General features: G+C 42.5%; 1 protein-coding gene across 3 annotated transcripts in view; it reads right to left on the bottom strand.

The window, feature by feature from the left end:
- Positions 1 to 5217: 5217 nt before the first annotated feature.
- Positions 5218 to 25789, bottom strand: part of HMCES (5-hydroxymethylcytosine binding, ES cell specific) — a 36429-nt gene continuing 15857 nt past the window's right edge. For all 3 annotated transcript variants that reach the window (XM_049863142.1, XM_049863141.1, XM_049863143.1), the window contains exons 5-7: positions 11614 to 11795; positions 8268 to 8460; positions 5218 to 6163 (exon numbers count right to left, since the gene is read on the bottom strand). In XM_049863142.1, coding sequence (XP_049719099.1) covers positions 5933 to 6163; positions 8268 to 8460; positions 11614 to 11795 — 606 coding nt within the window. In that variant the 3' untranslated portion in view covers positions 5218 to 5932. The remainder of the gene's footprint in view (positions 6164 to 8267; positions 8461 to 11613; positions 11796 to 25789) is intronic.

The following is a 25789-nucleotide window of genomic DNA, read 5'->3' as shown; positions in this document are numbered from 1 at the left end:
CTGGCTCCAGGATGATCCTGCAGGTGCTAGAAGACCAGGGACCCAGGCCCTTTTCAGGCAGTTCAGCCTTAGCTACCCAGAGGATGGGATCTCCCCATTCAACTCTCCTGGGTCAGCCAAGCCTGTCCCTGTCCCTCTGCCTGTTGGAGAGGGTCACAGGGCACTGACATCTCCTTATTCCAAGTATCAGCCTTGAGTGATGTGGCCAGAGGGCACATTAGCTGTTCTGTTACCACTACCGGTCTAAGGCAGCAGAGATGCCCTGGTTCTTCCCAAAGGAACCACCATTGGGAGCACTTCCACTTGCAAAACAGGGCAGTGGTACTTGCAGAGGCATTTGGAGAATAAAATGAGATCTTGTATGCCAAGGGCTTTGTACACAGTCACCCTCTCTGCACATACCAACGGCACCCACTGCTGACTGGGCCAGGCTGGGGGTAGAAGGGAGCAGGAGCAGGATGGGGACCCATCAGACTTCCTCCCTGCTCTCGAGGAGCTCAGCCAGGTGAAGGAGGACAGGTAGACCAGCAGTTTCTGAATGGGGACATCCCAGGCGGGAGTGCCAGCACAAGCACAGGCCCTGAGTTATAAAAGAAGCTCCTGAGTTTTGGGAATGGTGAAAGGTTGGATGTAGTGAAAGCAGGGAGTAGACATGATAGGTCATGAGGCCAGAGAATGGGCAGGGCTTGGGTTCCTGCATTAGCCAGGGTTCAACCAGAGAAGCAGAACTAGAAGATACATGCATAAACATATATTCATATAATATATATGTACATACATATGTACACACATACATATATACATGTATATGTATATGGTTTGTTACAAGGAATTGGCCTGTACAATTCTGGAGGCTGATTAAGCATTCTGGAAGGTTGTATGTCCACGTCTGTTGATGGAGCTGGAAGTGCAAGAGCAGGCAGTCAGGATGGAAGGTCATGAGCAGGCTGAAACCTCCCTAGCATGAGCTGGAGCCCCAGGAGGACAGACTGAAACCTGTGTCCATTCTCGTTTCTTCTGACCTTGGCGATGCGAGGAGGCTGCAGAAACTGAGACCTTCTACCACAGAGCTAAACACAGACACTTGGCTTGAGTGGATGGCTTAGGAGTCAGAAAAACTGAAGGAGGATCGGGGAAAGCAGAGGCTAGAGCAATTTCAGGCCCAGCTGCTGCTTGACGCTAGCTGGGTGAGTCAGCAGATCAGCAACCAAAATGGCCGCTTCCTTCCAAATCTGGCAAGATTCAGCCTGTGGCCCATCCTAACGGGAACCATACAAGAAAAGGGAGTTCTGGGAAATGTAGTTCAGCCTAGCCAAGTTGACACATTGCAAATCCATCACAGTTTCCCAGTTATAAAATGGGTGGATGGGGGTGAGGGTGAGGAGGGGCCAGACCAAGAGTCTTAAACATAGAGGCTTACAGGCCCCAGGCCAGGCAGGGGAGTCTAGCCTGCTGGAAGACACAGGCCCTGCCTGAAGGGGGCAGTGGTTAACTGCTCCTGCTAACTGTTGCCAAGCAGCGGTGTAGGCTCTGCACAGTTGGAGCTTCCAATTTTTTCAAATGTAGTCAGAAGTGCCTTCTGAAAGTGCTTCTAAGTCCCCTTCTGGACCTGGGAGTGGCCTGTGCCGTCTAGTCTAGGGAGCCCAGGAAGGATGCCAAAGCCCAACCACAGTCCCCCATGGGGCCCAGCTGTTAGAAGCACCTCCCGAGAATTTTTCTAAGTGAAAATCAACGTTTTTGCGTGAAACCTCCCACTTCTAAAATGTAGGCTCAAAAAATAAATACTATATGGGCCAAACAAAATAAGTGTGTGAGCCAAGTGTGGCTTGCTGTCTCCTACTCTGAGATCTCTCAACTAGGTCTTCTATGAGGGCCTTTCCGGCTACTTCACAGGACAAGAAGCCCCATATAGTGGTGGTCCTGAAGGAAACTGAGCTGAAGGACACCATAAGCTGGTGAAAGCCAGACCCAGCCTGTCAGCTGAGTGTCTGCACTGGGGTCATAGCCTTCACCAAGCATTGCCATTGGCATCCAAGAGCCTCGTCCAGTCCACCCTGCAGAAAACCCTATCAGAGGTCCCTTTTCTTGCCCATTTCCTGTTGTCTCTCCTAGTCTCTGCCCTTCATCAACCAACAGAGCCTTGGGTGTAAGCCAAGGTTCTTGGCTGCCTCAGGGTTTGGGAGTCTGGCTGCTTAGAACATGGCCTCAGCTGAGAAATGATGCCCTTTAAACCCTTCTGTGTTGTTCACCTTTATTGTCCAATCCCTTTCACCAGTGCCCCCTGTGGCCCACCAGAGTGTTCCCTTTGGAGTCTGCAGCAAGCCTCTCTTCCTGGATTTGCCAGGACACAGGGGGACCCTCACCTGTCTTCACAGGAGGGACAACTCACCAAGAGGTCCTGGGCCTTCCCCAACACCAATTGTCTCTGCTAGTTTGGGTTCCTGGAAGTTCAATTGTGAGCACCCACCCTCCTCACTCAGAGATGGGCAAACCAAGCCCCAGAGGGGGCAAAGGACTTGGTCAGAGCCTTGCATATATGGGGGACCCTTCTGTACAGCCTGAGCCAAAGCTCCTCTTCCCAGGGAATGGGGTCTCCACCTTTTCAGCCACTTGCTCCTCAGTCTGGTTGAGAAGGGGTAGGTGGCACAGGCTAGTCTGGGGCAGGCCCAGGTGGGAATCTGAGAGTCTGAGGCATCCCTTACTATCTCTGGTTTCCACTCTGACATGTCCCCTCCAGACCCTTCCTGGCAGCAAACAGGATCTTGTCAAAATTCAAGCTGAGACACCCTTCCCAGGCCAGGAAGCCCTTGGATTTGTCTTCAGCTTACCTACTCCAAGCTGTGCGCTCTTGGCCAAGTCCCTCCCTTGCCTGGTATGTTTCTATCTCTGCACAAAGTGGGACTGGCTTTCGGGCACGGAAGCTTTGCAGGTGATGAGTCCAGACAGACTCTAGACAGGCGAGGGGGATGGGCACCACAGGCCCCCAGGTACCCTCTGCCTCCTGAAAGGTTGCAGGGCAGGAAAGAATCCCCTTAAGGACTGGAGCCAAGGATGATTGCAGCAGGAGGGGCAGGGTGCGGGCTGGCATCTTGGGGCCAGACGGCCACATTCTAGGGCTGAACCTGCCCCGAAGAACAGCTGGAGTCCTGGCTTAACCTGGCCTCACCCAGAGAGGAAATGCCAGACAGGCAGGGGAGAGCTGCCCTGTTTGTTGGTTAGATTTGGTTGGTTAAAAACACAGGGTAGAAGATGCTCTAGTAAGCAAGAAGGTTGGGGGAATGGGGATTCATATGCCCCTGAAAAAAGTGAAAAATTGGACAGCCATTTGGCAATACCTGGTAAAGCTGAGGATATACATCCCTGATAAGCTAGACAGAAAATATCAAGTTGCAGAATAAATTGCCCAAGATGATGCTGTTTATGCAAACCGGAAACTTCTCAGATATGTTTTTGACATCACGTCTACGTGAAAGTATAAAATCCTGAATGAAAAAGATACATGCCACTCAAGACATTCTATTTTTTTCATTTTAAAATGAAAAGACCCCACCAAACTGATTTACAACTCTGAAAGTGGCAAGGTAGTAAGGAAAAAGCGAAGTTCATTTTTGTCACTTGTTTATTAAACTTAAAGCAAACTTGACAAAATAGTCATAGCAGTCAAAATTCTGGTATATTACTGTATTTTTAAAAGCTCTTAATAAAACAACCAAACCCCACACAAATTCCCCCAAACAAAACCGGAGGCCAGGAGCGAAACCATTCCTCCCTTCCTAGTAAACACGTCACTGAGTAAGCCCCTCTGCCCCAACCCCGCCTCCTCAACCGGAAGGGAGGGCGCTCAAAAGAAGAATTAAAAAAAAAAAGAAGGCGGAGAGGAAAGGAAATGCGAGCGGGCCAGAGCGAGGGACTCCCGGCTGGCCCCGCGCCCCCCGACACCCGCCCGTCGAGGTCTGTTGGAGGCGTGCCGCGCCAGGCGCCGCTCGCCTCCCATTAGCAGCTCAGTTTCGAGACTCCCCTCCGATTGGCGGAGATTCCGATCCCTGATTTGCATAGGGCCCGAGTCCGCGCCCGCACCTCCGCCGGCAGCAGGCGGGGTCTGCACGGCGGCAGGCGGGGTCTGCACGGGGGCAGGGCGCAAGCCTGCTTGAGATGCTGCCGTCAGCCGCTTTTGGAGCCGCTCTCTGGGGCAGGCCATCGCCGCCTCTTCTCCGATGGCCTTGGGGTTGGCGTCCTTCTTGCTTCCCGGGATAGCGTTTTGCGGGTTCTTCCCTCCTGGACGTCCGAAAGAGGAAGGAGCGGGCCAGGCCCTGGCGCTCCTCAAGATTCTTCCACCCGTCCCACATCTGAATACCAAGGCGCTGGCTCCACCCGGCCTCTCTGCACCTTCTCTTCCCCTCCGGGTTTACAGGAGAGGCCTGTCAGAGCACCCCATCTGCAGCAGCCCTCTCCACTCTTCACATCTCGTTTTTTTACCTTTGGTACACAAGCACGTACTAAAATGAGAGGTCAAGGTGTGCTATATGGTTTATGCCTGTCCTTCCCCTACTGTAGCACAGGGGCTTGGCATGTTTAACAAAAGTTTGCACACCTACTATTAACGACACTGGGAAGACTGGTTAAGAGCTCGGCTGCTAACCCCAAGTCCGGCAGTTCAGATCTACCAGCAGCTCCATGGAAACCCTATGGGGCACTTCTGTTCTGTCCTGCGGGGGTTGCTGTCAGTCAGATTCGAGTAGATTGGCAACGAGTTTGGGTTTTTTTGCGGCGGGGGGGGGGGGGGAGCGGCGTTAGGAAAACAGTAATGTCGAAAAAGTGGTCTCTGCTATCATGGAATTACTAGTCTTGGTGGGGAGATGAACAACTAGATAACCACCAAAATGATACCTAATTATAAAGTGATTCAGCCCGCGGAGCACATCATTAGGGGGCCCTGATCCAGGCTGGGGCAGGTGGGGAGTCCCTCTAGGCAGCCTCACTTCCAGGGCCTCAGAAGAAGCCCCCAGTCCCAACCCCAAACCCACAGCATCCTCTGTGCCCTGCTCTATGCAGGGTTGGAATCTCTGGATAGGCTCCCTGCGGTAAGGAGAGGGTCTTGGCCTGGTTCTCTGCACCAAGTTCTCCCCCAGCCCCTGCTCATCACGGGCACTCAGCCAAGTTAGTTTTAAGCTAAAGGATTCAGATGTCCAGGTATTAATGTGAAGAGACTCAACAAGGTGCCTTCAACCAAGCCTTTTTATTGTTTCCAAAAAAGGAGTTTTTCCAAAAAAAATCCCAGTGTTCCCCATTTGTGACAAAACCCATTCCTTAGAACTGATGCCAGGAGAAAACTAGGTAAAATCTGGGACTGCCCCACCAGCATCACTTTCCAAAATACAGATTATCAAATATAATTTATATATTCAGTGAAAACAAAAACAAAAACAAAAAACGTTTTAAGAACTTAAAATTCTAAAAGACTGAAAGAGTCCAAAGGCTGAACAGGAAGCAGCCTCCTGCTGGAAGCACCAGGCCAGGGCTGTGTGAGCGCCCAGCAAGGTCAAGCCTCAAGGCAGGCTCCTCCTCCACCAGCCCTACTGGGAAAGGTCTGCCCAGGCACACTGCCCTGCTGGGCCTGGGCCCTTAGGGGCTGGTGATGGTGTTGGCCTCTCCTCTTCCTCTCAGAAACTGTAGGCATTTCTCCAAGGCCACCCGTCAGCTCCATGCTGGGTTCCTAGTCACAGCCAGGAACAGCCACTCCCTCCATGAGCCTACAACCATCAACTAAAACTGTCCTATCTCCTCGCTCATGTTAGAAACAATCCAAAGCAAATTACCACACTCTGCCCCCCCCCCGGAGTACACATACACCACACACACACACTTTAAGAAACTGTTAGGAGCAGCAGCAAAGACTGCAGCAAACTGTGGCCTTGGTCTCTAAAGCCCTGAGTTACTGGCAATGAGGCTGCTTGGCCGGGGGCTCCTCCTCCTGCTTCAGCCATCGCTTCAGGAGTCCTGCGCTGCCTCTCTTGGGCGGGAGTGGGCTCTTCTGCAGGAACTGGCTGGACCACTGAGGCACATCTGACTCCTCCTTTTGGGCTGTTTTGGAGTCTTCCTTTTTGGGCGACTTTGTGGCCAGCCACTGCAACAACCTTTCGCTGCTGCTACCTGCCTTGAGCTCCTAGGAGAAAGGAGGACAAAGCTGAAACCACCTTGCTCAAGCATTTGGGAAAAGGCTAAGAAGGTGGCTAACTCCAAGGGAAGAAAGAGGAAGAGGCACTAGGTACTGCCCCAGGCTTGGAAAATGTTACTAGGGCCAGATGGGGCTACAGCAATTAGAAGTGTTCTCTTTTTCGCTGCTGGGGACCAGGCAGCATCTACCTCCTAATGCCAGAGCTAAATAACTGAGTAAGGCTGGACATTTTCAGAATGGGTTTAACCTCTTGATTCTTCCTTCTTTCTCTATACATATAGACCTAATTGTAATTGAACACTTAACTGAGGGCCAACATTGTACCACCCATTCTATGTGGATTTTTTTAATTTTATCTTTTCACCAACACTGCGAGGAACATATCATTTCCACAATCTCACAAAAAAGGAAACTGAGACTCTGAGAAGTTAAGTCACTTGCTGAAAGTCACACCTTGCTAGTAGGAGGTGGAGTAGGGATATGAGTCCAGGCAGTCTTAATAGCAATTAATTACATTAATTGCAATCTGTTTTTCAAAGGAAATATTTTGTTACTTCAACTTTCTGTCCTAAAAGCATGCTCTCAGCATACCTCTCAATAATCCATCTCCTTAGCCACTTCCTCTTCCTCCAGTGATAGTTTAAGGAAACCTGTGGTCAATTCTGAGTGTTCAAAGGTGAAAAGCACAGCTTCTATTCTCAAAGAACTCACAAATTTGTGAGGCAGATCATGGTCTGTAATAAATGCTAGTAAAGGCATGTACAAAGTGGTTTGGGAGTACAAAGGAAGGAAGGACCCACTGAGTGTGCTCCAATAGGTACGGGAATAGGCTTAGGAGGCGGCTTCACAGAGATGTGCTGGACCAGGCAGAGAAAAGAGATAAAGGGCATTCCAAACATGTGCAAAGAATGAAAAAGAAGGTAATTCAGTGTGACCAGCAGGAGTGTTGGGAAATGAGGCTGGAGAGGTATGGATGAGCCTCAAACAGCTACCATGATCAGAGATCCTGGGCCTAAAGCTGAGAAGGCTAGCTTGTTTCCCCATTATTCAGCACCTGTACACAACCGTCACTGCTCACTCTGCTTCCTGTACACCTGCACCCCAACCCTGAACTGAAGAGCTCTGGATTAGCATAATGCCACTCTCTAAAACAGGAGTTCTTTTGGAGTAAAGACTATGGCGGAGATGGGACAACATGCAAAATCCATATCTATAATCACATGTTTAGAGATATCTGAAAAAAGAAAAGATGAAGTGTCAGGGTTTTGGGAGTTTGCAGAGAACCGAGACAAAAGAAAAGACACTGACTGAAGAGATGAAAAACTTTAAACACTTTTTTAAAAGTGGGAGGGGGTAGCTGTTCTTGGAATCATCCTCCCCGACACCTCTCAGGCATTCTACGATACCTACTCTTGGACTCTCAGAGGTATGTCCTATTTCAGGTCCCTTTATGCCACCTAGAAACAACGGCCACTCTTAAACCTCGCCCCTCAAATGTCAGTGGGGGCCAGCCTGGACATTTTTGTTTCTGGAAGCTCCCTCCCCATTGTAGGCCTTTTGCCTGTTCATCCTCCCTTCAAAATAGATCCTCTGGATCCTTACTAATTCTAAGAGGTTATAGTTCATGACATGGATGCTCTGAAATCCTCCTGCAGGAGACAGAGACCTACAACTCCTTCTGCAGCTTGTAGTTTGAAAAGAAGAGGTACAGAAAAGGGACATAAAAAATCAGATAGTGGGTTGGGGACAGAGGTACAATTAATGGCCAAGGGTTTCTTTTCTTTTTCTTAGTTCCTCTGGATTAGGAGTCCTCTAATTTACCTTATTATCAGAATCACGGAAGAAGCTTCTTAATGCTACAGAAGCCCCTGCCCAGCCTTGAATATTGATTCCGTATGTATAGATAGGGTCCAGCATTTACATTTTTAAAGAGCCCTCCCTAAGGGCTCTGAGTCACAACCAGGTTTGAGAATCATTGCTCTACTCTACCTTGCCATATACAAGGAATATGAGAGCCAAGTTCTGATTGTAAAAGACTATATACTGACAGAAAGAAAGCTCGAAAAGGACTATAATGGTCACAGGTCCCTACCTTTTTTGCCAGCAAGTCAACTGGAGCCAGACACTCAGGAGTGTTGTTTCGGGAGTTGTTCACCACAGGCGAGACTGGATGGAAGGTGATGTTCTCTGTGGGGTGGATTAACTTCAAAGCTTCCTGAGTTGTGACCTCACCAAAGTTAAGCCATTTAGAGACTGCCTCATCTCCATCTAATATGGCAGGCATTCTGGCCAGGGCAGTCACAACATTGGTTGGGAAAGGTGAGATGAGGGTAGGGAGAGAAGGAAGAGAGATGTGAGTCCACTAATAGTTCAAATCATTGAAAGGGAAAGCCTCCCTCCCACTGTGCATCACAGGCTGACTGTTGCCATGGAGGCTCCCCAAGCACAACCTCAGAGGCACCAAATCCAACCCTAGGAGAGCCAGTGTCATGGCAAAGACAGTGAATAGTGCTTAGTGCCCTGTGCATTCCAGCGTACAACCTTCTGTGATGCTCTAGTCTAGGAAAAAATAGATGCTGAAAAACGTGTCTGTCAACAACAATCTCCAGCCTCACCACCTGTGAAAGACTTATAGTTAAAAAAGGGCTATTCACATAATTGTGAACAAAAGGAACCATGCCTCATAAAAGCAAAGAGGTTGTCTAAGATGACATTAGGAAACTATTCTATGGTTGGCTTCCAATTTTGTGTCCTAGGCCAACTGAAAGTGTGGTACACACTTCAACAGTGAATGGTACAGTTGATTTTAGGAGACATAAGCATAAAAATCTATTTTCATACTTCAATACTGTATTTCATCAAATCAGATACTTTAAAAAATATTTTTAAAATCTCTGAAATTCAAATGCATCTTATGATGAATGGCATTTTTGCACTGTATTATGATATATTTAGTTGGCAATAATTGGCAGCACTTTACCTTTCTTAAAAAAAAAAGATAGTAGCATATAAAATAATGGTATATTTTTAAATCAGTGGTGTTTTAGATTAGATGAATTAAAGGAACTTATTTTTAGATGAATTAGCAAAAAATATAACTACTACATCACATTAAGACATGATTTCACAGATAAACGTAGGATAAGGCTAAAGTAGGTAATCTTAGTATGTGTAACACAGCATTCTTTTCAGCAAAACATCAAAAAATCAATTGTGAGGGTACTCAGATCTGGCAAAGGCTACAAATGTGTTACACAAATACAGTCAATTCTCCAAATGCTTATTTTCAAGACGTGACTCTATTCTAATGCGACTAATTTACGAGAACAATTCGAGCAAAACACAGATTATGTATTTGCTTATGCATGATTTTGTCTGTAAAAAAACACTAGGTGAACACAGAAAACTGTACCCAGATGAACTGAACCTTGTAGGAACACACAAAACACACACATGAACATCCTTCAAATACTTACCAGCTATCTCAGTTTGCCACGTATTACCCTACAAAGCTGTGTTTTGCTATTCTTTTGCATTTGTGAATTTTTCTATTAAAAAACACTCATTCAACATCTCAAACACTCTTCCTGGTTCACAACATGACAAGCAGTGCATGCAAATAGAAAACTTTTAAGTATTGAAGAAAAGCTTGGAATAATAAAGCACCCTGAAAGGAAAAAAAAATAAAAAATGCTATCTCCCGAGCAATAGGCATAATGGAATCCACAGCAGTGACAATGCTGCAAAAAAAAAAAAGGCCCACGGCTGGGAAATCTTCAAGAAATTCTGCTAAATTAATAATGCCAAAAGGAATAGGGGCATCCTGATGGCACAGTGGATAAGAGCTATAGCTACTAACTAAAAGGTCGGCAGTTCAAATCCACCAGCCGCTCCTTGGAAACCCCATGGGGCAGGTTCTACTCTGTCCTATAGGGTTGCTATGAGTAGGAATTGACTCAGTGGCAATGGGTTTGGCTTGGTTAAAGGAATAGGAGAAAGACTGTTTAGCAACTGGAATCTTTCTCGAAAAGAGAAAGCACTATCTATATACAAAGACCTTAAAACCTGCAGAATTGACTCCTTTTAGTGATAGTAGTGCACAGTGGTTAAGAGCTATGGCTACTAACCAAAAGGTCGGCAGTTCAAATCCACCAGCTGCTCCTTGGAAACCCTATGGGGCAGTTCTACTAGTCCTACAGGGTCACTATGAGTCAGAATCGACTTGACAGCAATGGGTTTAGTGGCTGGTTTGATGGTTTCAAATGTCACTACAATTTCCAAAGCCTTCAGCTGTTGGGCAAAATCATAGATACAGGTAAAAAAAAAAAAAAAAACTCAAAAGAATTTCCAGCAGAGATACAGATGTTAATTGAAGAAAACAAAACAACAACAACAAAAAAAAACCAAATCCATGTCCGGTTAGCAGCTGAAGCCGTTACCCACTACGCCACCAGGGTTTCCATTAATTGAAGAAATAGTCTATATGTATTGGTCTAAATTTTCAATTTTGATGAAATAGGTATCTATTATAAACACACGCCTCAAAGAAACTACATTTTAAAGGCAGAAAAACATGCCCCAGGATTTAAGACTGCAAAAGATGACAAATTTTGATAACCTTCCTTGTACTACATAACACATGAGCTGCAATCTTTCCAACAGCCACTTTCACAAGCAAACTTCAGGTGTTTTTCAAGGTAAAGTGCCATATTTACTGGAATATTTTTGTATTTCTTAACCACTTAATGTGTATAAAACTGTGCTACAGTTTTTATTAAGTTTCTATTATTTTTTATGGTGTTGACAAAGAATACTGAACATACCCTGGACTGCCTGAAGAATGAACAAATCTGTCTTGGAAGTACAGCCAGAATGCTCCTTAAAAAGGAGGATGGCGAGACTTTGACTTACATACTTTGGACATGTTATCAGGAGGAACTAGTCCCTGGAGAAGGACATCATGCTTGGTAAAGTAAAGGGTCAGCAAAAAGGAGGAAGACCCTCAACAAGATGGACTGACACAGTGGCTGCAACAATAGGCTCAAGTATAGCAATGATTGTGAGGATGGCCCAGCACCAGATAGTGTTTTGTTCTATTGTACATAGGGCCCTTTTGCATCAGAACCTAACAACATTATTTTTTTGATGTATCACTGACAAAGTTCTTAAGTGTCGTGTCCATCAGCTCACTTATTTATTTATTTAAAGTTTTATTTTTTCATTGCACAATTTTGCATAGTGCAGTGATCTTTAGGAATGCATGTCATGTTACAGCAGAACTGACTGTAATTATATTTTGTGAAGCAGCTGTCTTAGTTTCCCAGTCTCTAAATTTGTGCACAAAGAACCTCTGAATTCCAAAAGTTATCTATCTAAAAGCAAAGAGGACAAACACTGCTCTTAATCCTTTTGGTCTGAGGGACAGCAGCGTAACTTACCTGTGGTGGATGTCATTCAGGCCTTTGCAGGAATCTACTGTGATGACAGTGTAGGAATACAGGATGTCTCCTCCCTCTGGGGGCTCCCAGCAGTCAAAGATCCCAGCCATTGTCAGTAGCCTCCAGTTGTCCCATACCTTCTCCCACTCCTCAGGACTGTCCGCAGCACCAATACTGCCCGACTGGGGGCAAAACATATGGGTAAATTAGATACTCAGCAGCCTCTTCCACACATAGATTGGGTACTACTGACCGACTGAAGAGCATGGCAATTCATTTAGAAGTAATTCATCCCATGCCTTATTAACTCCTCTTGATCACCAAAGAAAAGAGGCTTGATAGCAAATGCCTACCAAAGCTGTAGATTTATGGCTCCTCAGTACTTTCAGAATACAATTTAACACCTTTGCTGGGCATTCAGGTGCTTCCATGACCTAGTCCACTATTCCTCCCAACTTTCACTCATAATGTTAATTTGATCTTAAACGAGTTGTTTATAAATGAGGCTCTCATGCAATTTCATGCCCGTATGTCTTGCTGAGCACCTTTCTCTGCTCCAAATGCCTATCCCACCCTTTTTCGTCATGTCAACTCCTACCTGCCATTCAAGATTCAGTTTAAGGCCTAGAAATACAGAAAGCTGGAAGGAGTCTCACTCTCACCCCAGCAACAAAAAAAGCCTAGATCGTCTACAAAATCACAGCTTTTGTTGAGCTTATCAGGGAACTGAGGTTACAGGGCAATCAACTAGCCTAAGCCGGAGTTTGAACCAAGACACCAGAGAACTCCTTCCCTCCACCCCCAGCCTTCAGATTATAAAGCACCAAGTAACAAGCAATAGCAGACTGCTGCTGGGGAGGGGCAAGAGCACGGAAGAGCCTCTCTAAGACACAAGCTCACAGAAAAGACGTACACTTGAGAGTAGCACAGAACTATTGAGAAAAACTCTCTAGAAAAATCAATCCCCGCTCTAAATACAAGGTAACATTAGAGAAATTGAAAGCCTGGGGTGCACAAAGATAATCATAACAACAAAACCCAAACCCAGTTCAACTCCTGACTAGACTGATGCAATCTCCCACATTAAAGCCTATTGTAAGAATAAGTGTGCCCATTCCCAGACACAAATATTACTCATCTCAGGCTCTGTCCTATGCACTACGCCTGGCAATCAATCAAAAATTACGAGACACAAAAAAATGCCAGGAATAATAACTAATTGCCAAGAAATATGAAAATCAAAAGAATTAGACTCAAGAGATTACATCTCCCAGACATTGAAACTATATGATCAATATGTTAAAGGTTTTGTGGAAAAGGCAGACAACATGTGTGAGCAGATATGTAATTTCAGCAGAGAGATAGAAACTGTAAGAAAGAATCAGTGTGGTGATCACTCTTACCACTTCTATTTAATATTGTATTAGATGTTCAAGCCAGAGCAGTAAGACAGGAAAAAGAAATAAAAGGTATCCAGACTGGAAAGGAAGAAGTAAAATTCTCTCTATTCGCAGATGACATGATCCTATATATAGAAAATCCCAACAAGTCTACAAGAAAATTTCTAGAGCTAATAGAGGAATTTAGCAAAGTTACAGGGTACAAGGTAAACAAAAATCTGTTGGGTTTCTATACACCAGCAATGAGAAATCTGAAAGGAAAATTAGGGAAGTGATTCCATTTACAATAGCATCTAAGAGAATAAAATACCTACTTCACACTAATGCCTAACAGTCTCTGAAGAGGAGTGCCAGAGAAAAATTCTCTCTTTTGCTATATAATTCCTTGTTTAATGATGGAGAAGTAGAAGAATGAAAATCTGACTTACAGTTAATTTTAAATGGAAAAGTCACAGTGGAAAATCTGGGAACCTGTCAGCTGATCGCACATCCTTGACGCCATCCCTGGAACAGTACAATAACCAGAACAAGCATGCTGGCTCTTCTAAGGCAAAAGTAAGGTTCAATGTGGGGAGAAGGCCTGAGGCAAGGATGCTGGATTTAGAGGCTCCATGAGGAGGGAGAAGCCCTGGTGGCATAGTGGTTAAAGTGCCTAGCTGCTAACTGAAAGATCAGCAGTTCAAATCCACCAGCGGTTCTGCAGGAAACAGATGTGGCAGTCTGCTTCCATAATGATCTGCAGCCTTGGAAACCCTATGGGCAGTTCTACTCTGCCCTACAGGGTCCCTGTGAGTTGGAATCAACTCGATGGCAGTGGGTTTGTGCTTTTTTATTTGAGGAGGGAAGGAAGAAGCCTGGGGATACCCTCAGAGAGGTGATCTTAGTTTTCAAGAGCTGCTATCACAGAAATACAAGTGGGTGGCTTTAAAGAACAGAAATTTGTTTTCTCAGTTTAGGAGTCTAGATACCTGAATTCAGGGTGCCAGTTATAGGGGGAGGCTCTCTGTCCACTCTGCGGGAAGATTCTGTCTTAGCCTCTTTAGCCTTAGTGGGGTTTCTTGGTGATCTTCACTTAGTATCTATTTTCCCTCCTTTGTACTTACTTGTCTATGCTGCTTCCTAAACTCAGAAGTGATTAGGTTTAGGACATATCCTACATTGATATGGCCTCAGTAACCTAACAAAGAAAGCCCTATTTCCAAGTGGGATTATATCCACAGGTATAGGGATTAGGATTCCAATATATATTTTGGGGAGACACAATTGAATTCTTAACAGAAGTCATACCTATATGCTTGCTATGTATAGTCCCTGCAGGAGCTACTGGCAAATGGTTTCTGGTCTCTCCAGGTGAAAGACCTGCAAATAAACTGCCTGCCTTCCTTTTGCTTGGAAGACAGGTAATACATAGCTATGCTAATGTATTTGTTGGACAACAAAAAAAGAAAAAAACAGAAATGGCTCTACCTTTTACAGTGGTAGTTTGTCATTGGTGAAAAAACCTAAATACATGCAGGCATACTGGGAGATGCACTACTACCAGCTGGCAAAGAAAAATTCTAGTCTATATCTAGAGGAACCAGGTAAATGCAGAGAAAAAATAACAAAAAGTAATAAAAGTATTCAGTGAATAGATTTGGGAAAACTGGGTAGATATCTAGAGAAAAAAATGAAGTTGAATCCATGCTTTACTCCTTATGCCAAAAAAAAAAATTTTTTTTTTTCCAGATAATGATTTGGCAATCCTACTACATTTCTCTTGTCCATTTATTCTTCTCTCCTGGCAACCATTCAGTACCTTTTCTTCTCTCCTCAAACACCCAATACTCAATTCCCATCCTCACTCCCAGCTGATGACTTGGCTTCCTATTTCACTGATAAAACGAAGTACTCAGAACTTCTACAAGATTCCCGCCAATGTGTATTCCACCTACCAGTATCTTTACCATATACATTGCCTTCCCTCCACTTTCTACTAGGCTTCTTACTAGGCCAATTTACTTGTGCACTAAATCCCATTCCCTACTCAAGGACATCCCTCCAGTGATTTATACTTACTGCTCTCTAATGGATTATTTCTAGCAGCTCACAAACATGCTGTTATTTCCAATTGTTTGTTGCTAGATATAGAAATATTGATTTTTACATATTGACCTTGAGGATAAAGTCTTATAAGGTCCTTGCATTGTCCAAGAAGAAGTAAAAGTATTATTTGATACTAGACTTTAATAAGTAAAGATTGCATTTGTAATTAGCTTAATCACTAAAAACAGAGTAAAAAGCAGCAACACAACAGAAAACACATAGTATGGTGGTAGTTTTAAACCCTAATGTATCAGTAATCACATTAAATGTAAATGAACTAAATATTTCAATTAAATGACTAGAATGTCAAACTAGATGAAAATATAAAATCCATCTATATACTGGTTATAAGAGACATACTTTAAATTTAAAGATACAGAAAGATTGAAAATAACAGGATTAAAAATGTCATGTACAAACACTAAAAATAAAAAAAAGCTAGTAAGACTGTATTACTATCAAAGTAGACTTTAAGGCAAAAAGTATTATTAGAGATAGAGACTTTTATAATGCTAAAAGGTTTAATTCACTTGGAAGATGTAACAATTCTCTGTATGCATTTAAGAGTACAGTCTCCAAAATATGTAAAATAAGAATGAATATAAAGAAAAAGAAAAATATATAAATCCATAATCATTAAAAGAGGTTTTTTATTTTATTGTTTTATTCCTCACGAGTAACATTTTCTATCTTACAGTCCAGTCCAATCCCTGTCTGAACAGTTGGCTTTGAGAATGGTTCCAGCCTTGGCCAGCAGAAGGTCTGGGGACCATGACCTCCGGGGTCCTTCTAGTCTCAGTCAGAACATTAAGTCTGGTCTTTTTAAGAGAGTTTGAGGTCTGCATCCCACTGCTTACCTGCTCCATAAAGGATTCTCTGTTGTGTTCCCTGTCAGGACAGTCACCGGCTGTAGCTGGGCACCATCTAGTTCTTCTGGTCTCAGGATGATGTAGTCTCTGATTTATGTGGCCCTTTCTGTCTCTTGGGCTCATAATTACCTTGTATCTTTGGTGTTCTTCATTTTCCTTTGCTCCAGGTGGGTTGAGACCAATTGATGCATCTTACATGGCCACTTGCTAGTGTTTAAGACCTCAGGTGCCACTCACCAAAGTGGGACGCAGAATGTTTTCTTAATAGATTTTATTATAAAAATTGACCTAGATGTCCCCTGAAACCATGGTCCCCAGACCCCCGTCCCTGCTACTCTGGCCTTTGAAGCATTTGGTTTATTCAGGAAACTGCTTTGCTTTTGGTTTAGTCCAGTTGTGCTAGCCTCTCTTGTATTGTGTGTTGTCTTTTCCTTCACCTATAATAATAGTTCTTGTTCACTATCTAATTAGTGAATACCCCTCTCCCTCCTTCCCTCCCTACCCTTGTAACCATCAAAGAATATTTTCTTCTGTGTTTGAACTATTTCTTGAGTTCTTGTAATAGTGATCTCATACAGTATTTGTCCTTTTACAACTAATTTCACTCAGCATAATGCCTTCCAGATTCCTCCATGTTATGAGATGTTTCACAGATTCATCATTGTTATCACTGTGTCGTATTTCCATAATAGAGATTTTTCAATTCTCCTTTCTAGGTGACTGATTGAATAGGCAGGTAAAAAAAAAAAAAAAAAAAAAAAAATCAAAGCATACAGAAGATTTGAACAACATTTACAAACTAAAACTAATTGGTAAATCTTCTAACATTTCATTTTGGAAATTTTTGAAACATATATAAAAGTAGAGATAGTAAAAAATGAGCAGCTTCAACAACTATAAGTTAATTTTTGTTAAGTTTTGTTTTATCTATACCTCCCTACACTACCCTAGATTATTTTAAAGTAAATCCCAAACATCATATCATTTAGTCTGTTAATATCATCAAATATCTCTTATTTACTTTTCCCTTATTGACTTTTCTTTTTTACAGTTGGTTTGTGTGAAACAGGATCCAAACATCCACATATTGTATTTGTTCGATATGTCTCTTAAATCTCCTTCAGTTTATAGATTCTACTTCTATCTTTCTCATTCTTTTCTTGCAACTTGTTTGGTGAAGAAATCAGATCTTTGCCTTGTATAGTTTCCACATCCTGAATTTTGTGGACTGCATCCATTTGACATGATCATATTCTTCCAATTACCTTAATTTCTGGTAAAGTGGCAGTTCAATCACGAGGACTCAGATCATCAGCCTCATCCGTCATCCATTATGAAGTGCGCCATTAGCTTGTCACTTACCGACTTCAGCAGTAGTGATCTTTGCCCAGATCAATAAAGGGGAGGGGCAAAATAGTGATGCTGTAATTCTACTGTTCCTTCTTCATTTATTTATTTGCGGGGCTTATCTATAAAAAAGAATTTGCCCTCGTTGAATATACTATTATCCCAAAAAAGATTTTCTATAGAAACACTGGAATAAATGTTTGAATTTTCACCTATATCTACCAGTTTTCAGAAGAGTGAATTGACTCTCAATCATTCTCTGTCATGGATTGAATTGTGTCCCCCAAAGTATGTGTCAACGTGGTTCGGCCATGATTCCCAGTATTGCGTGGTTGTCCTCCATTTTGTGATTGACATGATTTTCCTGTAGGCTGTAAATCCTAATCTCTTACTATGGTTATGAGGCAAGATTGGATTATGTTGAAGAGCATTAGGGTGGGATGTAACACCCTTGCTCAGGTCACATGCCTGATCCAATGTAAAGGGAGTTTCCCTGGGGTGTGGCCTGCACCATCTTTTATCTTACAAGAGATAAAAGGAAATGGAAGTGAGCAGAGAGTTGGGGACCTCATACCACCAAGAAAGCAGCACTGGGAACAGAGCTCAACCTTTGGACCCGGGGTCCCTGCACTGAAAAGCTCCTCAACTAGGGGAAGACTGATGACAAGGACTTTCCTCCAGAGCTGACAGAGAAAGGCTTCTCCTGGAGCTGACATCTTAAACTTGGACTTTTAGTCTCCTAGACTGTGAGAGAATAAACTTTTGTTTATTAAAGCCATCCACTTGTGGTATTTGTTATAGCAGCACTAGATGACTAATACATTCTCCAAAGATGACAAAAGACATTTTTTAGTTTCGTTTTGAACCCATGGGTTTTTAAACATATTTGATGAACTTAAATTCTGTACAGTTGTTGTTATTTTTCATGATCAAGTTGCCCGATTTTGGCTAGTCTGAGCCTCTTCAAGCTGGCTCCTGAGTCCTTTTGTCATGACCCTAGAGGTATTTAATAGCTTCCTTGCTTTCTGGTAGGACAAGATGTTTCAGGCTCATCATCTGTATTTCCTGTCCCAGAATCAGCTAATTTCCAAGGTCTTGATTCTGTTTGGAATATTTGGGAAAACATTATTTACAAATCACAATCTGGGTGCTAGAGTGCTTACAGCTACTGGGTTGAGCTTTGTTTATAGACATTACTAGGAAATACTTTTAAGAGAAAATATATTATGAGTTTATATTCTCCATTTAAATGTAAGATTATGGGTTTTTTGCTTAAATTGTTAGATTTTATAATTTTATCTTTTTTTCTTAACAGAAAATCATAGTTCCTAGTAATATCTGCATACTTTTTATTTACTGTATCTCTCTACCATCCACCTATATATCTTAGTTTCAGAATAGCTCTACCAATATTATTACTAACTAAATGATTATTGAAAACATGTGAAGATTTCTTTGCACTTCTTTTGTTCTTAGGGTATCTTCCACTGGGAGAACAATTCACTGCTTTAAAGGCATTTGAAATAATTTCTCTCTGTGTTATGAAGCTACTGACTTGATGGATATGCGTTATACAATTTGGCAAGGTCAGGTGTTTCATTTCAGTTTATTTCACTTTTATTTAATTTTATTGTATAATTATGTCAACTATTTATGTGAATTCTTAGTCACCTAGGGCTGCCATAATAGAAATACCACGGATGGATGGCTTTAACAAAGACAAGTTTATTTGCTCACGGCAAAGTAGGCTAGAAGTCCAAATTCAGGGCGCCAGCTCCAGGGGAAGGCTCTCTCTCTGCTGGCTCTGGATGAAGGTCTTTCTCATCAGTCTTCCCCTGGATTAGGAGCTTCCCGGCGCAAGAACCCTGGGTCTAAAGGACGCGCTCTGCTCCCAGTGCTGCTTTCTTGGTGGTATGAGGTCCCCAGTTCTCTGCTTGCTTCCCTTTCCTTTTATCTCTTGAGAGATAAAAGGTGGTGCAGGCCACACCGCAGGGAAAATCCTTTTACATTGGATCAGGAATGTGGTCTGAACAAGAGTGTTACATCCCACCCTAATCCTCTCTAACCACAAGCAGAGATTATGATTTATAATACACATGAAAATCACAAAATGGAGGACAAGCACACATGGCCTAACCAAGCTGACACTTATTTTTGGGGGGACACAATTCAATCCAGACATTGCACCCTTTGGCCCCCCAAAAATCACCCTTGCAACATGCAAAACATATTCGCCCCATCATATCATAGCAAAAGTCTTAATTCCAAGTCTCCAAAATCTAAAAATTCCTCTTCATCTGTGAAATCCAGAACACAAGTTACCTGCCTCCAAAGGTACAATGGCAGTACAGGCACAAGCTAGACATTTCCATTACAAATGGGAGAAACTGAAGGGAAAGAAGGTATAACAGGCACGAAGCAAGTCAGCAGAACACATTCCTTTAGCCCTCAAACCTTTGAAAATAATTCTCTGTTCTCTGAGACAATTAACGCAATGGCCCTGCCCTCCAGACTCTAGGTGTTGGCCACACTCTCTGGATTATGAGTGGAGGTCCCTTAGCCCTGGGCTTTAGCTCCGCCTTCCAGGCCCACTAGGTCAGCAACTCTGCTCCCTTGGTGCTTTAAGCGCACCATTCCCCTCTTCCATCTGAGTGGGAACTCCACCCTTAGAAACACCAGAGGCCATGGCTCCACCCTTTGGACACCCCTGAGGTCATGCCCATACTTTCGAGGCTGAGGCAGCTTGGCTTCTAGGGTTCTTTGTTTCTTCAGCTTCTGCTTCCTGGTTTCTTGGCCTCCTGGCTCCTCAGGCCTCACGTCTGCATCTGCCCTGCTGTTCCAAAGATCTGTAGCTCCACCGATAAGCGCCTAGAGGCACCCCGCTCCGCCAGGCAGCCCCCTGCACACAGGCACTCAGCTTTCTTTCTCCATGGGTCGGCAAGCCTAGCTCCATCGATGAGTGCCCAGAGGCACCCCACTCCGCCAGGAAGCCTCCTGCATACAGGCACTCAGCTCTCTCGCTCCGTGGGTCGGCTGCAGTGCAGTATAGCACTGGTTTCCTGGTTCTGCTGCTGCTGGTCCTCTGTTGTTGCTGCTTCTCTGCCACTGCAGGTTCTCTGCCACTGTTACAACTCTATCATTCGCAGTTTCAAAACCACTTTCACATTTTAGATATCTGTTAGAGCAGCACCCCACTGTCTTGGTACCAAATTCTGTGTTAGTTATCTAGTGCTGCTATAACAGAAATACCACAAGTGGATGGCTTTAACAAAGAAAAATTTATTTTCTCACAGTCAAGTAGGTTACAAGTCCAAATTCAGGGTGTCGGCTCCAGGGGAAGGCTTTCTCTCTGTCAGCACTGGAGGAAGGTCTTTCTCGTCAATCTTCCTCTGGACCAGGAGCTTTTCCGCACAGGAACCCTGGGTCTAAAAGATGCGCTTTGCTTCCCGTACTTCTTTTTTTGATGGTATGAGGTCCCCAACTCTCTGCTTGATTTCCTTTCCTTTTTATCTCTTGAGAGATAAAAGGTGGTGCAGGCCACACCCCAGGGAAACTCCCTTTACACTGGATCAGGAATGTGACCTGGGTAAGGGTGGTGTTACAATCCCACCCTAGTCCTTTTAACAAAAAATTACAACCACAAAATGGAGGACAACCACAGAATACTGGGAATCATGGCCTAACCAAGTTGATACATATTTTCGAGGGGACACAATTCAATCCATTACACAAAGGAACAAGAAAGTATGGCCCATACACTGCATAAAAATAAATAGAAACTATCCCTGAGGAAGACCAGACTGTGGAATTACTAGACAAGACTTTAAGTATTTTAAATATGCTCAACTAGTTGAAGGAAAAACAGAGAACAATATGTCACTACAACGGAGAACATTAATAAAAAGACAGAGATTATAAAAAGGAAACCAAATAGATATTCTGGAGTGGAGAAGTACAGTAACTTTAGGGAAAAGTCACTAAAGGGGTTCAACAGCTGATTTGAGTAATCAAAAAAAAGAATCAGCAAACTTGAAGATAGCTTACTTGGAATTACCCAGTCTGCGAAAAGAGAAAAATGAACAATGAACATGGCCTAAGATACCTGTGGGATACCATTAATCATACCAACACACATAACTGTAGTCCCAAAAGGAGAAGAGAGAAAAACGGCAGAGAGAATATTTGAAGAAATAATGAACAAAAAACTCCCACTTTTGATGAAAGACATGAAATGTGAAAGATACTTCACATCTGAAATAAAAGAACACTACACAGTAACTCAAATACAATGAAGAAATAAAGGACACTGGCAAAAATAACTACACAGAGGTAACTACATAGGTAAACATAAAAGTATCTATGTGTTTTTAAAATTTTAATAGACTATATTTTAGAGCAACTAAGGTTTAAAGAAAAATTGTGCAAAGTTCAAAAAGTTCCTATATAATTACTCTTCCCTCTGCAACTATTTTTTCCATTGATTAATATCCTATATTCTTGCAGTACATTTGTCACAATTGATGAGTCAATACTGATAATTACTAACTAAACCAAAACCAAACCCGTTGCCATAGAGTCAATTCTGACTCACAGTGACCCTACAGGACGCTGTAGAACTGCCCCATAGAGTTTCCAAGGAGTGGCTCGTGGATTTGAACTGCCAACCTCTAAAACTTCATTTTGTTGTAGTTATTGAGAATATACACAGGAAAACATATGCTAACTCAATTGTTTCTACACGAACAATTTAGTAACATTGATTACATTCTTCGAGTTGTGCAACCATTCTCACCTTTTCTGAGTTGTTCCCCCCATTAACTTAAACTCACCATCCCCAAAGGTTCCTTATCTGATCTTTCGAGTTGCTGTTGTCACTTCGATCCCATATTGATAGTTCTTAAAAGAGCATAATGCTTAAGGCAGATATTTACTAGTTAAAATAAACTCCTCTTTGGTTTTAAGAAGATCTCAGGGGATATTTTTGGTTTAAGGCTTAAAGATCATCTCACGGCAACAGTTTCAAGGGTTCATCCAGTCTTTATGGAGCCAGAAATTTGAAACTCTGTTCTGCATTTTTCCTGTTGTGATCAGGATTCGTCTACAGAAACTTTAATCAAAACATTTGGTAATGGTAGCCAGGCACCAACCTGTAGTATTAATGCATTTTTGATCTGTAATTCCTCTTTTTTTCCCTATATAATCTGACAGACAACTACAACAAACAATACTTATAAATCTACACTAACGGACACACAATGTATAAAGATGTGACAATAAAGGAGGAGAAAATGGAGCTGTATAGGAGCAAAGTTTTTGTATACTGTTGAAACTAAGTTTGTATTCATTAGAACTCTTATCTTGTTATAAATTAAGATGTTAATTGTAATCTCCAGCATAACCAATAAAAAAAATTACTAAAACATATAGTAAAAGAAATGAGGAAATAAGAATAGCATACTAGAAAATATCTACCACAAAAAAAGGCATGTCGGAGGAACTGAGGAACAAAAAAAATATAAGACAATATAGAAAACAAATAGCAAAATGGCAGAAGTCAATCCTTCCTTATCAGTAATTACATTAAATGTAAATGGGTTCAACTCTCCAATTAAAAGCCAAAGATTTGCAGAATGGATAAAATAAGATCCAACTACATGCATCTACAAAAGAGTCACTTTAGGTCCAAAGACACAAACAAGTTGAAAGTGAAAAAACAGAAAAAGATATTCCATGCAAGAGTAACCAAAAGAGTGCTGCAGAGGCTATGGTAGTATGAGACAAAATAGGCTTTAAGTAAAAAGCTGCTACAAGAGACAAAGAAGGACATTATATAATAATAAAAGGGTCACTCCATCAAGAAGATACAAGTATATTACCTAACAATGGAGTCTCAAAATATATGAGGCAAAAACTGACAGAATTAAAGGGAGAAATATACCAGTTCTACAAAAGCTGGAGACTTCAACACCCTACTTTCACTTATCAGTAGAACAATTAGACAAAAGGTAAATGACTAGACTTAACAGATATGTGTGTGTGTGTGTATATAAACACTCCACTCAACAACATACTATACATTCTTCTCTGACTGAAGATATACAAAGTATCTTCTCTGATCAAATGGAATAAAACTAAAGATCAGTAACAGACGGAAACAAAAAATGCACAAAAATGTAGAAATTAAACAATGCACTCTAAAGCAACCAATGGCTCAAAGAAGAAACACAAGAGAAATTAGAAAATGTTTTGACATGAATGAAAATGAAAATACAACATACCAAAAACTTATGGAATGCAGTGAAAGCAGCACTCAGAGAGAAATTAATAGCTGTAAATGCCTACATTAAAAAAAGATCTCAAATCAATAACATAACCATCCACTTTAAGAAATTAGAAAAAAAGCAAACTAAACCTAAGGGAAGCAGAAGGAAGCAAACAGTAAAAATTAGAGTGAAGATAAACATAATAGAAAACAGAAAAACAACAGAATCAACAAAAGCCAAAATCTGGTTCTTTGAAATGATCAATAAAATCAATAAACCTTTAGCTATACTAACCAGGAGCTCTGATCCCACAGTGGTTAAGCACTCAGCTGTGCGAACCCACCAGCCACTCCCACAGGAGAAAGATGCGCCAGTCTGCTTTGTAAAGATTGTTGTTAGGTTGTTAGGTGCCCTTGAGTCAGTTCTGACTCATAGCGACCCTACGCACACCAGAACGAAACACTGCCGGCTCCTGAGCCATCCTCACAATCATGGTTATGCTTGAGCTCATTGTTGCAGCCACTGTGTCGACCCACCTCGTTCAGGGTCTTCCTCTTTTCCGCTGACCCTGTACTCTGCCAAGCATGATGTCCTTCTCCAGGGACTGATCCCTCCTGACAACATGTCCAAAGTATGTAAGACACAGTCTCGCCATCCTTGCCTCTAAGGAGCATTCTGGCTGTACTTCTTCTAAGACAGATTTGTTCGTTCTTTTGGCAGCCCATGGTATATTCAATATTCTTCACCAACACCACAATTCAAAGATGTCAATTCCTCCTTGGTCTTCCTTATTCACTGTCCAGCTTTCACATGCATATGATGTGATTGAAAATACCATGGCTTGGGTCAGGCGCACCTTAGTCTTCAAGGTGACATCTTTGCTCTTTAATACTTAAAAGAGGTCCTTTGCAGCAGATCTACCCAGTGCAATGCGTCTTTTGATTTCTTGACTGCTGCTTCCATGGCTGTTGATTGTGGATCCAAGTAAAATGAAATCCTTAACAACTTCAATCTTTTCTCCGTTTATCATGATGTTGCTCATTGGTCCAGTTGTAAGGATTTTTGTTTCTTAATGTTGCGGTGCAATCCATACTGAAGGCTGTGGTCTTTGATCTTCATTAGTAAATGGTTCAAGTCCTCTTTGCTTTGAGCAAGCAAGGTTGTGTCATCTGCATAACGCAGGTTGTTAATGAGTCATTCTCCAATCCTGATGCCCCATTCTTCTTCACATAGTCCAGCTTCTCGTATTATTTGCTCAGCATACAGATTGAATAGATATGGTGAAAGAATACAACCCTGACACACACCTTTCCTGACTTTAAACCAATCAGTATCCCTTTGTTCTGTCCGAACAACTGCCTCTTGATCTATGTAAAGGTTCCCCATGAGCACTATTAAGTATTCTGGAATTCCCATTCTTCCCAATGTTATCCATAATTTGTTATGATCCACACAGTAGAATGCCTTTGCGTAGTCAATAAAACACAGGTAAACATCCTTCTGGTATTCTCTGTTTTCAGCCAGGAGCCATCTGACATCAGCAATGATATCCCTGGTTCCACATCCTCTTCTGAAACTGGCCTGAATTTCTGGCAGTTCCCTGTCGATATACTGCTGCAGTCGTTTTTGAATGATCTTCAGCAAAATTTTGCTTGCGTGTGATATTAAGAACATTGTTCTATAATTTCCACATTCGGTTGCATCACCTTTCCTGGGAATAGGCATAAATATGGATCTCTTCCAGTCAGTTGGCCAGGAAGCTGTCTTCCATATTTCTTGGCACAGACGAGTGAGCACCTCCAGGGCTGCATCTGTTTGTTGAAACATCTCAATTGATATTCCATCAATTCCTGGAGCCTTGTTTTTTGCCAATGCCTTCAGAGCAGCTTGGACTTCTTCCTTCAGAACCTTCGGTTCCTGATCATATGCCACCTCTTGATATGGTTGAACATCGACTAAATCTTTTTGGTATAATGACTCTGTGTATTCCTTCCATCTTCTTTTGATGCTTCCTGTGTCGTTTAGTATTTTCCCCATGGAATTCTTCACTATTGCAACTTGAGGCTTGAATTTTTTCTTGAGTTCTTTCAACTTGAGAAACGCCGAGCGTGTTCTTCCCTTTTGGTTTTCCATCTCCAGCTCTTTGCACATGTCATTATCATACTTTAATTTGTCTTCTCGAGATGCCCTTTAAAATCTTCTGTTCAGTTCT

Source organism: Elephas maximus, chromosome 20 (genome assembly GCF_024166365.1).
Source record: "Elephas maximus indicus isolate mEleMax1 chromosome 20, mEleMax1 primary haplotype, whole genome shotgun sequence".
NCBI lineage: Eukaryota > Metazoa > Chordata > Mammalia > Proboscidea > Elephantidae > Elephas > Elephas maximus.
This window is presented reverse-complemented; position numbering and strand designations above follow the sequence as displayed.